At 41.9% G+C, this 16,887-nt stretch overlaps 1 protein-coding gene across 1 annotated transcript in view; it reads right to left on the bottom strand.

The window, feature by feature from the left end:
* The window catches only part of LOC112555056, a 54,190-nt gene extending 41,758 nt beyond the window's left edge, over positions 1 to 12,432 (bottom strand). The window contains exons 1-2 of the mRNA XM_025223212.1: positions 8,888 to 12,432; positions 6,018 to 6,551 (exon numbers count right to left, since the gene is read on the bottom strand). Of these exons, the coding sequence (XP_025078997.1) occupies positions 6,018 to 6,363 (346 nt within the window). The 5' untranslated portion in view covers positions 6,364 to 6,551; positions 8,888 to 12,432. The remainder of the gene's footprint in view (positions 1 to 6,017; positions 6,552 to 8,887) is intronic.
* Between the last annotated feature and the right edge of the window lie 4,455 nt (positions 12,433 to 16,887).

Below are 16,887 nucleotides of genomic sequence, written 5' to 3'. Positions count from 1 at the left end.
TTGTACTTGGCCGCAATTCAACGGATGAATTTTTAATGAACTTCCAGAGATAAGAACAGCGGCACGAGCAAGTTTTTTCTCATTTAAAACTTACTGGGGTCAAGCGTCACACCCGTCGTCAAGACGACTGGCAGTCACGTGACACATTTGTCACGTCTTTCCGGTCGGCCTACTCCTCTTCGCGCTCACTGAAACCACTACTACGTGCCTTCTACTAATACAAAGTATCTTTTATCAATAGCACGTGACTTCTACTAACTACGTTTACGTCTTCACTACCACCACTACGTCTTTTTAAACTAATGCTACGTTTCTGCTATCACTACTACGTCTCACTTATTAGCACTACGTCTCTTCTACTAATGCTACGTCTCTACTGTCACAACTACGTGTTTCTACAAACACTACGTCTACAATACAACTTCGTCTCACCTACCATTACCTTTTCTTCTTACAGCTACTAATGTTACCATCACCATAGAAACAGTGCCGCTGATATGACTTCAACACTAAAAACAATTACTACCACCACGATGACAATGAGGACAATGAAGAGGAGGAAGAAAAAGACGATGAGGACAGAAATGTTGCAAATCTGTTCTCATACTATCGTCAGATGACTGTTTCTCATCGAGTTTCCTTCTCCAAACCTTTCTAAACTCACGCCGTGTTCGTTGTCGATCATTCGTCAATCTTTTTTTTTTCCCATCCACCTATCCAGACCTTCGCAGATCCCCTACCCTCTTCTTTACGAATAGATCATAATAAATCATTATATAATTAACAGATCCGTATGCCCTGAATTTATGGCCTGTTCCAAATGTCAACTATATAAAAGCATTCTTCAGTTGACAATCGCTCGTATAGAAACAAAAGCCACCAATCAAATCCATTTTGTCTGTCTGCAAATCAGGAAGTACATCGCAGACAGCTCGACTTCTTCCGGCTATATGCTATTATTTTATTATTAATATTATTATGGGCTGACGCCGACTCCCGATAGTCAGTAATATTGTAAAGGGAGAGCACTCGCGGGCATGAACAATTGGTGGTCAACAGGGTCAGAGCAACATTGTAGCAGGAATGTCTGGTGTTGAAAACAACCTGAACATGACTCAGGATAGCTAATCAGACTAATACAATAAACAAACTAAAAGCTCAAACAATGAGGTCTCGTTTATCTTGACCGTATCTTACAACAACAAACTGATTGTCTCCCTTATTATTATTATGCCGGTCACGTGGGCGATGTTTATCAGTTATCACAGAAGCCTGCGATCGCGAAATCCGCGATAGGTTCACATCTTTGCCATAAAGTTGACCACAATCTTTGCTGAGGTTTTGATCATGGGTTTTCTCTCTCCATAATGGGATTTCGGACATAATTGTTAATTAATATATTTCTTTCTTCTAATGAGTTAACAGGGTGGCGCATAACGAGAAAAAGAGAAATGAGATTTTCTGAAAACACACGGCAACCAATGACAGAGGAAAAAATATTAAAGTATTTTCATAGGCAAGCACGTTTCTTACCCTCTAAGAATACATGTGCAATAAATCAATTATTTTCAAATTCGTCGCACCACACCTTTGGACTTCGATTCAAAGTTTAATTTTAGTTGCGCACACACATTCATACAGAGAGAGAAAATGATGGAACTCAGTTCTTAACAGGCTTGACTGGCCTTGTATCCTCCAAAAGGAAGAGACGGAAATTGGAAGTTCGCGTGTAATCGAACGTGCACAGCTGAAGCTCCGGGGAGGAAAAAAAAAAGTGCAAACGAGAGAGAGAGAAGAAAAGAAAGAAGAAAAAAACACTGATCGCCAGGTATGTGTATCACTACGCTACCGGCTCACTCCTCTCTCCTTCCCTCGCCTGACTGACCATGTAGTTCCATCCTGTGTCATGACTCTTGTCTTACACGCTCGCGACCCAAAAGCTGATTTTCTGACAAAGAAAGCCGTTTGGGTTCGCTCCTCGTAGAACGCAGTGTTCTGTAAAGTATCGGAGGAGGAATAAAAAAAAAAAAAACACACCATAAAGACCTTTCCACGGTGTTGCCTTGATGCGAGTCGGCTTTGCAGTGCCCTCTGGGAACGCCAGGAGTCCGCAATCCGATCGAACGTTTGATCTCATTTCCTAAGTAACAGACGGTGTACATTAGCTATTAAGGCCCTCGATTTTCTCGAGCGTCGAATATTAAAGGACACGAAATTACAGGAAAATTTTGTCGTTCAGCTTAGGATTGGAGTGCATCAAAAAAAGGAAGCGAGGGGGAGATGGGGAGGGGCAACCGCTCAAGTACAATCGACTTACCCGGATGACAAGGGGAGACAATATCAGGGACAGCCAACACCGATTGGGGAGGGGATGTGGGGAGGAGAGAAGAAGGGGAAAAAATTATTTCTAGCACTGCGATGCGCTTTTAACAAAGTAGAGTCGCTAGCTTTTAGCCTCCTGGCGCTTGAAGAGGGATTGAAAAAAATATACCTTCACTATTTTTACAGCTCTTTGACCTGCAGGTCAGAACTGCAAATCTCAATTTCTGAACAGCAAGAGAGACGACAGGAGGCTGATGGATTCCTAAGGGCATCAACTGACATTCATCTTATGTGGGAGCAACATTTTGATGACCCAAGATAATTTTACTACTTATTTTTGTTGTAGTTTGTTGTGGTGTGGTCTTACCTTGTTATCTGACTGTCAAAAGTTCGTTAAATATATCTGATTCGTTGTTCCCTACTTACACCGTGTCATGACAGTTCGCGGTTATCGACTAGCTGGACCGGGATATGGATGGAAAGTAAGGTCAGAGTCTTTGTCCACATCACAACAACTAATGCCAGTTCACCCTGACCCAATGTTTGACCCACGTGCGACTTTTTGGTTAAGGGTCCCTCCAAAAAGCAGCCCAGACAATGAATCATCCATGCAGACTGCACAAACCTTCTGATTCGCAAGAGTCAGCCATCAAGGGGTGACTATTCGTCAGCCTCTTATCACGCCGGAAGTGTAAAGAGGCATGGACAGGGTTTAATCACAAGATTTGGAGAACTTCAACCAGATCCCGACGAGTGCAGTCGTGTTTTTGTAAACAGCATGGAGTACTAAAGCAGGAAGCTGGGGCGAAAACCCCGGAATTTCTATCATGTTAGAAAGGTCAGTGTTTGCTCCGAAGCAAGAAATCAAGGAAGCATGCTGTCCATGTCCTTTCAAAAGTCAATGGCGGAAAGCACGATGAATCCTCAGAATAGTATCAAAACTGGACAAACAAACAGTCACCCTACTGCTACAATGTCCACGAGATGGCGTGGAGGGGAGGAAGACAAGGCTTATTGAATACTCTCAGCAAAAAAAAGAAAGATTAAGGACGAAAAAAAAGAAAGACAAGCACGGTGCGGAACCAAATTCAATATGGCTTGTAAACTGTAATTAATGATCAAAAAACTAGTCGATGTGCTTACTCAGTAATGTTCACGTGAATGGGCAAATGGCTGAGATTAAGAAGCCAGAGCCAGGAATTTTCAAAAGATTAGAAAAAAAAAACAACTTTCGACTCGAGCCTTGGTTTGGCCTTTGGCAAGTCAGGTGAATAACGAGCAGGTGCGTGCAAATAGTTGAGCCTGCAGTTGTCAAAGCCATGTGAGATCCAACAGTCCCCCCCTTTCTCCCGCCAACCTTCCCCAACAAAAATACAGAGTTAGAGTGTATAAAAAGAGCTACATCGGCCACAGAGCAATAGTATTATTTCGCAACTGCCACGATCTGTATCTTGGCCACTGAACCGTGCCAATATTGTGCGAAAAATCACGAAAAATACACGCGGAGGGTTTCCATCGACATCTGTGCCACTCAGGTCAAGACAACACCTGTAAAAGTCTCCCTGTTGTGGAGGAAGCGAACCTTGCGCCTACAGCCTCCACTCTAATGTTGGCCGACATAACGAGGGCACTTTATCTGTGAGAGGGATAAATAAATAACTCTGTGTGTGTTGGTGGGGGGAGGTCCTTTCTGCACTAACTGCTAGCAAAAGTAGGGCGACCCGATATCATTTCTTCAGATGTGGATTACAGGCAGTATATTCCTGTCAAGCAAATGGCATTCATTCGTATTAAGTCCAAAAGCTGCAAGAGCTGCCAGATCTTAGCGACTCATTATCAAAGTTCACAAAACTGGTTTTTAGGAATATTAGATATTTTTTCGCAAAAAAACCTAATATTAAAAAAGGTTTCATAAGAGATTACAGTATCGATTACAGTTTTCTCTCTCCGGTAGAAGAATAAAAACCGCCTGAACTGTAATACTAGAATAACGTGGGTTTTTTAACTTCCTAAAATATAATACTTCTTTGTGCGACACAAATTTTTGTTCTCTCCTTCAAAGAAAAAGTGCGAATTCTTGCGCAGTTTGGGCGACTACATTCGTGTTTTCTAATGAAACAAAAAAGGTGTAACAAAAATAGTGTCGATGCAGCTACGGCTGGTAAAGTGACAAAGACATCTTGTCCTCCACTCTCCATCCAACCTTTTTTTTTTTCTTTTTTTGGAAGAATGGAGCGATAACGTAGTAAATCTCGGAGGCTTTTTGGATATCATGGTTTGTTCCCGATCCCTGTTTTTTCCATTTTTACTTGGGAAATATTGATCCCAAGACTTGAGTTCAAGTAACTTAATATTTTTCACCGAGACCCCGTGTTTCTTTTAGAAGGAAAGAACAGACAGCTGGCGTCAGCTTGAATAATGTGACGCACGTGAAGAGAACGTGACACGCACGTAACACTTGCAAGCAACGTTAGTCCCGAGAAGGACGTTGTAGTGACATCTTGATACTACTATTAATACTTTTGTAATATTGATATACCGATAGAATATTTATATTGTTGTTGACAACCTCAGATAGGTTTCTTATTACGTTACGTTACGCTCTCGGTAAACCCTTGAGGCGAAGACTTGTTCCGGCTTTGCGACTTCCGCCAAAGAACTAAAAATAGCATCATAAGGACAAAAAAAAGGAGTGAACGGCTGGCGAAAGCATGAAACGGTCTTAATGTGTTGCTTAGTTTGGAAATAATAAGTGTCAGTACAAGGTTCATCCAAAAGTTAATGAGGCCGCAAATAGGTTAGTAGCTTGAAACTGAGTTTTTGGTCAAATTTGTAGCCGCTGCCAACGGTTTTTGTTTTTTGTTTTTGTTTTCATCGCCATCGAAATACATGTTATTATCACCATGGAAACATCGTTCGCTTTTACAGATTTTATGACTTATTTCATAGAAAGGGCTGCAGAGGGAGATGGGATGTGATCGGAAGTTATGACAGGAAACAGAGGTCAGCGATGCGATAAATAAAAACAAAATCTGATTACGGCGAAATGGGAGAAATCTTGCAAAAATAAAAATAAAAAAGAAGGCGGGGGGCAGCTCAAAATAAAGAATGTGAATAGCGGATAGTGCTGAAGTGTGGTCGAAAGAAATTTAAAAATACATGAAGTGAAATTTTGTAAAGCACGACTGAAATTTTTCTGACACATCCGGTCATTATATTTAGTCTGCCTCTATTTTTAGTTTTCCAAATCGTCATGGCAACATTCTGAAAAGTCGGATATGTTGCAGATCGTAAAGATCAACCTGAATGGAAGAGGAGAAAAAGTTACAACTGTTATGTACATATATGCACACACACAGAGACACAGAAGCAAAGATAAATATAGGAAGGGAAATAAAAGTGTGAAAGATAGTGAAGGTGGAGACAGGAAGCAGGAAGTAATGAAGGGAGGAGATGAGACCTAGACAAGAATTTCTAGCTGGCAAGACAGTAAAAAAGAGACAGGAAGTCAAACGAGGAAACTGAGAAAGATGAAAGACAAAAAATTTACTGACAGGCTTATGATAAGGTAACGAGCTGACCTGCAGAACACACGAACAAAGAACGGAGAAGGAGAGGTAAACAAAGACGGAAATAAAGACACATTCACATTCAGACTGACAGATAAACTTTCTCTCTCTCTCACACACACTTACCCCCTTGGCTAGTCCAGGTGATGTTGCAGAAATTAGCCTCATAGCACTTGGTGTCCGAGCGAATTTTGTATCCACTGAACTCCTGACACTTCCGCTGTCCATCGCTGGGGTCGTTCCAGCACTCCTCCGTCGTCCACTTGACATTCATCTTCTGGGTGTGGCAGATGATGCCGAAGCACTCCTCCTTGGTCCACAGGCTGAAGCTGACATTGCCCTCCGCCGTGGTGTTGCGCACGGCCGCCCACCTGGGCAACAAGGAGCCAGCGATGATGAGAACCACAGCAACGACCAGGAAGACGATAGCGCAGCCGGCGGTGATGAGCTTCTCTTTCCTCGTCGACATCATGACAGCAGCGACCGCGACCGTGGTGGTTGATGATTTTCACTATGGTGAACAGAAGTGAAAAAGACGACTGCTTCGATTTTACTCCGGGAGGCGGATCCGAAACGAACCCCGAAATCTGGGGATGAATGGTGGGTGGTGGTGAGGTGATGGTGAGGATAGCTTTCACCACACAGTCGTTATCAGAAGTTCTGAAAAATAAAACGGAGAAAAGTTTAGGAATCTAAAAACTGATGACAGTAGCAAAGTTTTATATAAGAAAATAATCCAGCTCTAAAAGCTTACAGGTTTAAAGAGGAAATAAAAAAAACGTGTTAAACGAAAAAGTTTGCAAGTTCTCTCACTCGTAATCTCGTTTGTTCTCGTTAAAAAAAAAAACAAAGAAGGTTGAAACGCAAACATCACAATCATCCAGACAAGTCCCTGCTTCAGTTTTTCGAAACTTTCTGATGGTTTTTCAGAAATGAATAATCACAGCCGTGTTATCTGTGGTAAAGGCACAGACGAGCACGGACACTGACGACTGTCATGATAACATGGCCGACGGTTTACGTCACCAGACGACCTTCACTACGTCGGGGGGTGGCGATGGCCGTTAACAACAAACATTGCTGTCGAGCAAGGGACGGGGGCGACTACACACTAGGACCCTTTCGACAACAACAACGGCAAGAGTGCAGCGGGCGATGAGGAGGGGGAGCAGGGCCGGAAGTGTAATGTGTAAAGATGGTGTCACAGTGACCTTTGCACTTGGCGCTGTGACCTGCAGCAGAACTCGGTTGTGTGTGTGTCGCTCCATCATAGAAGTATAGAAGTTTAGTTCTGCAACCTTACAGCTAAACTTTCCCAGAACATGTCTGAACGAGTCATTTATTGGAAAGCGAGTGTTGTGAGTCTCCAGGTTCAACTCTCCATTCGTCACAGGTTTGTACAAAGGTCCAGGCAATGACTCCCGCATCGACTGAGTACAAAACAAGCCAGCCAGGTTATCAATAACAGCTGTTGCACAGTTTCTCAAGGGAAAAATGTGACGTGGCTAATAAGACAAACATATATATTCAACCAACCAAACTACATACACGCGGCACAGACACAACTCACACTGGAAAACTGAATGAGAATGTCTGGTCTGATGGATTCGTATTTAAATGTTTATCTAAACAAATAAACATGATGTTTGCTCATTACAGTAAGAAGAGGAAATTAATTTATAAATTCTCTAAAGTGAGTATAGTGGTGCCAAACCTCACTCTGCCATTTACTGTTCGTGTCTACAATTTTAAATATTCAACATAATTAAACACATGTCTGACTATGTGGGGCTGCGGGGATGATGGAGTAACCCTGACCTCTCCTGATGTTCATGAATTATAAACAAACTTTTATCAGTTTTCTAATGTACAAAATAGTAAATACTTGCTGGTTTAAAAATAAATTAAATCCTGGCCGTTAACTTTTCATAAATATCGCACATAAAGATTGATCACATCTGGGTTTTTATGAATGTATAAACAAAGAAACTAAAAATGGAATACTAGCTACGAAGCGAAATTTCCACCCGTTTTTGATTCGAATCCTGAAGTCAAATTTAATGATAAATGCTTGACTTTCACTTTCTAACAGTCTTTCGAAACATAACTGGTCCTGATGCATATTGAAAAGAGAGATTTCCCGATGAGACATTTTGACGACAAGTGAGGTCAACGGGACTTCCGTCTATCATCATGACTTGTACCACATCATATAATCATCATGTATATAAAAAAAGGGTAGAAAATCTTTTGAGCATGACAACAACAACAAAAACAGAAGTTGCAATCACACGAAAGTCGAGGAGGGTTTACTAAGTCCGGGAACCTCAAGCAAACCAGAGACATAACAAAGGACGAGATGAGACAAGTGTAAACAAAGGGACGAACTGCTGGCTGTACTCTAACTTGAGCAGCTTCAGCTGACAGCCCTCCACTCCCCCTCTTTAACCACCACTGACTGCCCCCTCCCTAACCCTCAACCCCTCATCCTCTCCCCCCGACTGATGCGGAACTCAGGCGCGCCCAGTGGCATGCACATCACGTCACCTCATGTCATCGCGTGACACACGGAACACAAGGCAGACCCGCAGCTACTTTGTACACGTGACAAAATGACCTTTCCACTCCTCACTCCTCTTCCTCCCCTCCCTCCCTAACACTGCGTGCGTCACTGCCCGTGCCAAGGAGAGGAGACTGCCCCCATTAATTATCCCTCTTCACAAATTTTTGTCCACAAAAATAAACTCACGACCTGTCCATCCAAAGCCTGCAATCCTAAAAACTTCATCTTAACACGAAAAACTATTTTTCAAATTAAGCAAAGTTGATGGAACGGGAGGAAAAAAAGGAAGCTGAGGTTTAAGAACTGGAGAGAAAACGAGGGCAGATTGTATGGTGACGACGCAGAGACAACGAGGCCACCCACCACAACACGCAGACACAGCTTTCCTCAACATTCATCGCCATTCTCGCCAACAACAAAAATCTCACGTTACCTTTCCTTTACAAGCAGTCGTCACCACGGGAATCATCATCCTCATCCTCATTTGTGTAAAGCATCCATGTCAACATCCTGGTCCTACACACACAAAGACAGTCCTGGTGCAGTGGCTGTCGTGTTAAAAATGTTTGAAACTGTGGGAAGGCGCGTAAGGGCCCAAGTACACACCGCCGCGCGCACACAGCATCTGATAAGCGTGAACAGGGTCACAAAGAGGCCCCTACCACGCGCTGCCAGGCTGCAGCCAATGGGAACGCAGGAAAAAATGAAAGACCCTCTAAAAATAGATTGACCTTTTTCGTGCGCACCGCGAGGCGCTATGTTTCACCGCGCATGCGAAATTTGCCGCCAATTTATATTTTAGTGGTTTGTGGAAGCTGTTTCTGTTTTGTGGACATTGTGTGCAGCTCACAATGATATGATTTATTTCTGACATTTTAAACGAGGCAAAGTTCATTAGCAATCTTTTTATAGCCAGGTTCATCGAACCACGGGAGATCAGTGGCGGGGAGAATCATCGACAAATTTTCGGACATTCAGCCGAAGATATTCGAGAATCATGTTTTACAAAACATTTTTAAGACTTTGAGTTAAAGGTTTGAGTAATGGTGTGCTTGAATTTCTCTCTCGAAATGGAGATGTCGGAAAAGAAATAACAAAATCGATAGACACATTAGAAATATTAGGAAAAAAGAAAGAAAGAAAATAATATGTAAATAAAGAATCAGATGTGGAGAGAAACCTGTGGACGTGTTTCCTGATAAGGAAAATTTAAAACACTTGCTAAAAGCATCCGTGAAAGCTTACAGACGAGTAAGCAGGTGGTTGTTTTTTTTTTTTTTGTTGTTTTTTTTTTGTTTTTGTTTTTTGTTTTTTGTTTTTTTAAATCTCAGACCTGGTAGCCACAGCAAAAGGGACTGTGTGTGGTCTGCCGCATCTTAATTCAGTTTAATGTCCTTGCTTCCCAATGTGCAGGAGGCGAATCGAATGACAGAATCAGCTGTAAAAGCCATGTAGCACTAAACCCCAAGCTTTCTTTCTCCTTCTCTTTCTCATTTTTTCAAAAGAAGTATTTAAAGATTTTTTTTCTTTTTTTTTTTTTTGTGAACCAATCGCCGTCCGGCATTAACCCTTTCAACCCCTGGGTCATCTCCTCGGCACCCGTGGCGCCAAGTATCACCGTTGAGACTGCGGCAGTCCAAGGGTTAAGAGCCCACCCCTCGCTTTTCTCGTCGTCTGGCCGCGTGGATGCACTCGGCGAGTCTCCAACACGCTCGATGAAGCAATCGGAAGATGCATTGGCGGGATTTGTTGGCGTTGTTGTTTGACTTTTCCTTTATGCTCGCGAGAAAGTTGTAAAAGTTCAAGGATCGTTCTAAGCCGGGCTTCATGGCAGGGGTTACATGGCAGCTTATTTAGCCTCGTGCTATCTCCGGGCAAGATGGCTTTCTAAACCTTTTAAAAGACGTTTGAAACCATGTTAAGGACAAGGCAAATGCTTTTTTTTTATTATTTTATTATTGTTTACTTTTGTTGTTTACAACAGAAATGGAGTATCTGTCTCTTTCTCACTTAATTCTTTTTCGTGTCTCCTCTAGTTTTTTTCTCCCTCTCCTTTTCTTTCTCTTATGTTTTCCCTCTTCCTCTCTCTCTTTTTAATCTTTCCAGCGCAGATTGAGCTTTCTGTATCTGGGAGAAAAGCGAAGAAGAGAGAAGACAAGAAGAAGAAAAAGGAAGAAGAAAACATGGCCAGAATACAGGAATGATCTTGGGATTTGAATGTGTTTTGGCAAACATACCGTGGTCATGTGTACGACTGCGCAATATGTTAAATACAGTTTACAAATGATAGTTTACACATAAGACTGATGTTAGATGATTGACAAGTTTTCGATACTACCCTGGCATGAACCTCATCTCTTCTCTAGTCAGAGCGGGCTGGTGGCGCAGCGGTTGCCGCCTGTTACCAATATTCTGAAGATTGACTGTCCTGAGTTCAGATCTCGTCTCGGGCACGCTGGTGTTGTTGTTGTTTTTTTTTTCTCTGCATGTAGCATTTGTTAACAGGGCTGGCTGCATTACCGTGATATGGAATTAGCTGCTTGCTCGGCATAGAACACTTATACCTTCCTCCTCCTTCTCTTGTCTCACGAACCCAGTCGGGAGTTCATTACAGGTGTGTCCGCCGGATGTACTATCACCAGGTAGGTCAGCGTGTTGCTGTTCACAAGCCACACGCTTCTATTTCTGTCCTCTAGTCACGTGACGTGTCGGTAAATCACAAAGACTGATAACCACAGGACCCACCTTTATCGGTTACAGCTAGCTGCACAAGATTACGCACCCTGGGGCGAGCAAGGCAGCGGAGGGATAATTGTTGCGGTGGTAGTGGGAGGGCCTGCAATTCCCCAATATCGATGACCTGGCTGTGTGCCTCGTCCTCTTTTCTTTTTTTTTTTTTTTTTAACGCCATAGGGCTTGATTCTAATCACAATAGTTAATTGTTATTCAAATAAATACGAGTTGTCTTTCTTTGTTTTGCTTGTTAGTTTGGGTTACCTACCAGATAGCTAAATGTTGTTGTTATTATTTTGTTTACTTTCAGATGATTAGATTAGAAGTGTAAATATAAAGTTACTAAATAAGATAACATTGGGTTAGGATTACGGATTAGGTTAAGTAGGGATCAGCTTAGGGGTAAAGGACTGATGAGTAGATGAAACTCTTTACCCCAACCTGGTTGGAAAAGTCTTGTCAGCGGAAGTAGAAATATTCGTGAGTAGAAATCACAGACATCCAGACAAGATGGATTGCCTGTCATCTTCCGGACAAGCATGAAACACTTCCGCCAACATGACATTCGTTCGAGGTGACAAAAGCTGGAAAAAACTATCTCACCTACATTATAAGTTGAAAGCTAATTAATGGCAAGACTATTCTAGAAAAATTACCCGGGTAAGAAGGAAGGGTATTTTCCTACAGAAATGTAACATATACAGAGTCGTCTGCTTGTGAGCGGGAGACGATGACAAATAGCTTGACATCGACTGAATAAACTGCCACTGTGAGAAGGTAATAAAACCAAGGATGTACTCCATGCCTAATGGGTAAAAATAATGAGGAGGAGAATTGCACATCGATGCGGCCCGCAACCGTCATGGCAACGTGGAATGTTTGTTCAATAACTCGTCTTCAATGGATGTCGTTTTATGAGAAAATTTATTTGTAGGAATCCTAAAGGAGAAGCATGCGGGAGTGTTATCATCAAACAGAGTCTGTATGTCATCGCAATCGGGAAACATCAAACATCGTTGTCGTAGGGAAGACAGGAAAGAAATAATATGTCGATGCGAAGGGAGCGATACGAGACAGTTTGTAAAAATAATGTGAAATGAAGGCTGGCATTCTTCGTAGTTATGAAGAAGGAATGAAGGTGATAGTCCCAAAGATGGAGATACGTGTGTAGTACATCTTTACTAAAGCACTAATACTTCAGGAAGAGCGCACGCACACACACAGAAAGATAAAAACATAGAACGGGGGAGGGGAGAGAGGGAAAGATATTCTTCGTACCTTTGCTCAGTTTTGTGTGTGTAAATACGTTCGAATGAAAGAAATATGTCTTTCCTTCATTCATTCTTTCTCACCCTCTCCATTTTTTTCTTTCTTCCTTTTTTCTTTTATACATTCTCTTTACCTCTTTCTTTCTTTTATTTTATTCTCTCTTTATCTCTTTATTTCGTTCTTGCTCTTTCTTTGTAGTTCATTCTCTCTTGCTCTCTTTCTTAGTTTGCTTCTTTTTTTTTTTCTCTCTTTCTCTTCTTTTGTATATTTCACCTAGTTTCTTTTTTATTTGCTTCTCCAACTCCCAGTCTTTATTCGTCCTTCACACATTTTCGTTCTTCACTTGTCAGGTTTTAACCTCATCACGACTTTCCGGTTAACACGATCGACTAAATGCCTGCAGTGCGCAGGTCATTACAGAGCATTACGAGAGGCTGCTCGTGGCACAGTGTGGTGTACTGCTTATTGACATCTATGTCTCAAATGAGAAAACAACACTTGATGAATCTTCCAGAGAAAATTCAATAGCGACAACATCTCTATCGTCTGGAGTAGTCTGTTCGGAGACTATTTGGTCTGGAAATGCCAGAGGTCGGCATTGGCTGCTACTAAACACCCTCTCTACACAAGCGTGTCCCAATCACCCACACGCATGCGCAGTGAAAGGAAGCCATCCTTTCCCGCAACCACCAATTTTCATTCTTGATACGGTATATAAATTTCTATGTATATCTGTGTGTGTGTGTGTGTGTGGTGTAATTTTGTGTATCTACGTATTGTGTTCTTTTACTCGTGAATGATTCATGTATGTCTGTCATCATACATATCTCAGCTCCCATACACGAACGAGAAAGGTTTAAAAATTAATTACTTCATGAAAGCTTCTGCAAGCTCCGTGCTTTCTTTTGTTTTTCTTGTTTGCTTAATTCCAGGAACTGGGAAACAATAGAAATTGTCCTCGTCATAATGTAGTTTGAAAAGTTATTTTAGTCCCAGAAAACCCTCCGCTTTTCTCGAGCTGCACTTTCCTGCAGGTCTGTGGACGCCCAGACTTTAGTCATCCTTCTCTAAAAGCCCAACTTCCTCGAAGCTCCATAATGCCTGACGTGCCACAATAATTCCTAAAAAGATTCGCGAGAAAATACCACTTCCATCTACTTTCAAAAGTACCTCGAATCTTTTGGTAGATCTTACAAAAGCTTTCAACGCGAAATGCACTTCGAGAGCAGACGAGGACAAAATCCCGTTTCGTCACGTGCTGTGGGGTCGGAGGAGCCGCACACAGCTCGGCGCCAACTGGAGGGTTAAGTCTGAGTAATAAAATGAGTTGTCATCTTGTTAGAGGAATGTTATGCATCGGGCCCCTGAAAGGGAAACCCGTGTGAGTTAACACTCAGCGATCCCAAGATTGTAAAAGCCTTTGTAACTCAGTCTTTATTCTCACTTCCACTAAAACGAACTCTTCTGCACTGTATTTGACATATTCTTTCTTTCATTTTCTCCCTCTTATTCCATTCTGAATGAAGGATTTTTTTATCAATTTATCGGCTTTGCTTACAGCAACAAAATATCATGCCTGTGACCTTTCACCGAAAACAGACAACAGTTGCTCGTCTTAGTGTCGCATTGCGTTACCTCACGAAGGGTAAAAACACAGAGAGCACAGAAAGGTGAAGAGAGGTAGAGAGATAGAGAGAGAGACAGAGAGAATCAGAGGTTAAAAACTACAAAAAGAAAGCGCTAATCAGTGAAAATTTCCAGCGCAAACACGCACCACCTCATACCTCTTAGCTCGTGAATTTTCCGCACATTTTAGAGATGCCGACGATTTTTGAGTCCTCGTCCACTAGCGAACGGTTGAAGGGCTCTTCTTTTCATGTTCGTTACGCGGACGGTGGAAATTTGCTGTCCTTCATACACACTTCGATTTTCTAGAAAACCTTCCGCGAAAGTGCCGTGAAGGCGCGTGCACTGGGTCGGGTCTGACTACGCATGCGTACTACCTCAACTGCAAGAAAAACCTCAAATGGCTCTTTTGTTCCTCCCTCAGCTCCTAAGTCACTAAAAACTGCTTTCAATTATGCACTTTATCGACAAACAATCATTATTATTATTATTATTATTATTATTATTATTATTATTATTATTATTATTATTATTATTATTAAATGCATTTACTGACCCCTGTTTGTTGTGTCTACGAATGCAACCTTTTAGGAAAGGAAGGAACAATTAAAGTTAAAGCTGACTAAACTTCCAGGTTGGTGGTGATGCGCGGAAGGAAGGAGCGAAGCAGCTCATCGAATTACGTGCCCCTTTAAGCTCTGTCACCAAGACAACGAGCAAAGCCTTTGATCCCTGTCTTGTGTGGATGGGACTCTGCCTTGTAATGCCCTGTAATGCCCTGTAATGCCTTGTCATGCCATTCTTTTCTCTGTGCTGCCACCCAGCGGGACACGTAACGAGATCAAAAGCTTGGCGACGAGCGAGCATAAACGGGTATCAAAGGTAAACATGCAGCCTCCGTGTCCAACGACGATACAGTAACCAGGATAATGATTAATGATCTTCCGGGGTGGATGGAGCGAGGAAGGAGAGCGATAAAGAGAGAAAGAGTGGGCGTCAATAGAAGACGAATTAATCTTCTGAGATTTCCGTATAGGTTTATTATTATTATTTATAGACATTTTCTTTAAGAAGAAAGAAGATGAGGCTTGATGTAATCACATGATCATCACTGGGAGGAAGAGGGAGGAGGGAAGATCCGAAGGAGGGAGGTGCTTTGGCTGACAGAAAATGTAGACTTCGGGTAGTTTGAAATGTTCTCTGTGACCAGGACAGGATGGCAGAAAACCTTCGAACTACTCATTGAGGCCCCAGAAATTAAAAAAAAAAAAAATGGATGAAGATATTGTTTCTCATAAGAACTGCCTACTTCGTGATTCTTTTGATCTCCGTTTAATCAATCTCTGCCTATTTCCTCTTTCATTTGTCATTTTTGTTTTTCCTCGTTCATTTTTGTTTTCACTCGTTCATTTTTGTTTTCTATTTTGTTTTTTTTTTTGTTTTTTTTTTGCTTTTTTTTAATTTCCTGTTCAATACTTCCTCTTTTCCTCCTTTTTTACAGTCTTTAATTTTATAAAATTTCTGAGTATCTTCCATACTCTACACACTATTATTTGTAGCTTGACTTTTTGAAGAAATCAGATTTCTCTTTACTGTACACACTTCATGGCACAGGACCACAACAAAGCCACATGACAATAAACTCGCGAGAGTCACGTGTCTACCTTTTCTTAAGAACATTGTTTTGTGCATTGTTGAATGTCACGTGTCAGACTCACGACTACATCTAGAACTTTCTCTAACAATCTTCCTTCTCTTAACCATCTTCACCTGCTCCCACTTCTTTCACAACTCAGGTGAAAGTAGTTTATTCTCCCTGTGATGAATCAACCGACATAATCGAAGGCTTTGACAAACTCTTGGATCCGAGAAACTGGAAACAAACAAGAAAAGACTTCTCTTCGCCTTCAGTCTATCTATACCCGTGTACCTGCATACATTGTCTGCAACAATGTGTATCTGCTCAGTCTGTTGCCTTGATCATCCTGCATCCAAACATCTACTCCCTCCCTGTCCGTTACTCAGGACCCCAGGATCAGGACTTGAACGCTCACGAAATCATTGAACCGCTGTGATCGGAAACCAGTTCCGGTCTTGCTCCGCCATGAACTGCAACTCTGCCAGGTCGATGGCGAACAGAAGCCGGGTCAACAAAGGCGGCATCGGGTACATCGGGTGGCGAGGACCGCTGGTAATTACATCCTAGAAGGGTGCATTCTCTGGGGCTGTTTGGCAAACGCTTGAACGTTCATGCTTTCTACGTGGAAAGGTGCCGATAACTCTCCTCCCGCAGGGAAAGTAGATAAATAATCCCAGGCAAAACTGCAACCGATTCGATGATAACAGATTCCAGTAGCGAGAACTTGTGATCACACTCAAAACCAGCTGTTCCAAGCTACATGGCCTGAACATTCTCTACCTTTTCCAGTCGAGGGATCAAGTCCTTGTCGAGTGTTTGCATTCATAGGCACTGAACTTTCAAGGACCTTTCTTACAACGATTTAAATTCATGTGAGTACATAATTCAGGTCCTTACAACTGTTTTCAGAAAATGTTAAAGAAAGAAAGATCGACAGAACGATGATAATTGCAATAACTATATGATTGTGAAACTCGGGAGGGAGACAAATTTCAGAGCGAAAACTTGAGACAGATTCCACACATTTCATACATCAACACCATTTTGTTTACAAAAAAAAAAAAATGTAACCCAAATGTCAGAATTGTTGTAAAGGGTTTTATCTCCCCTGTTGAAGTTTCTTTTAATGATGAACAGAACAACACACTAAAACTAAAAGTAAATCG

Source organism: Pomacea canaliculata, linkage group LG14, assembly GCF_003073045.1.
Source record: "Pomacea canaliculata isolate SZHN2017 linkage group LG14, ASM307304v1, whole genome shotgun sequence".
In the NCBI taxonomy this organism is placed as follows: domain Eukaryota; kingdom Metazoa; phylum Mollusca; class Gastropoda; order Architaenioglossa; family Ampullariidae; genus Pomacea; species Pomacea canaliculata.
The sequence above is the reverse complement of the archived record's forward strand: the minus strand, read 5'-3'. Positions and strand labels throughout refer to the sequence as shown.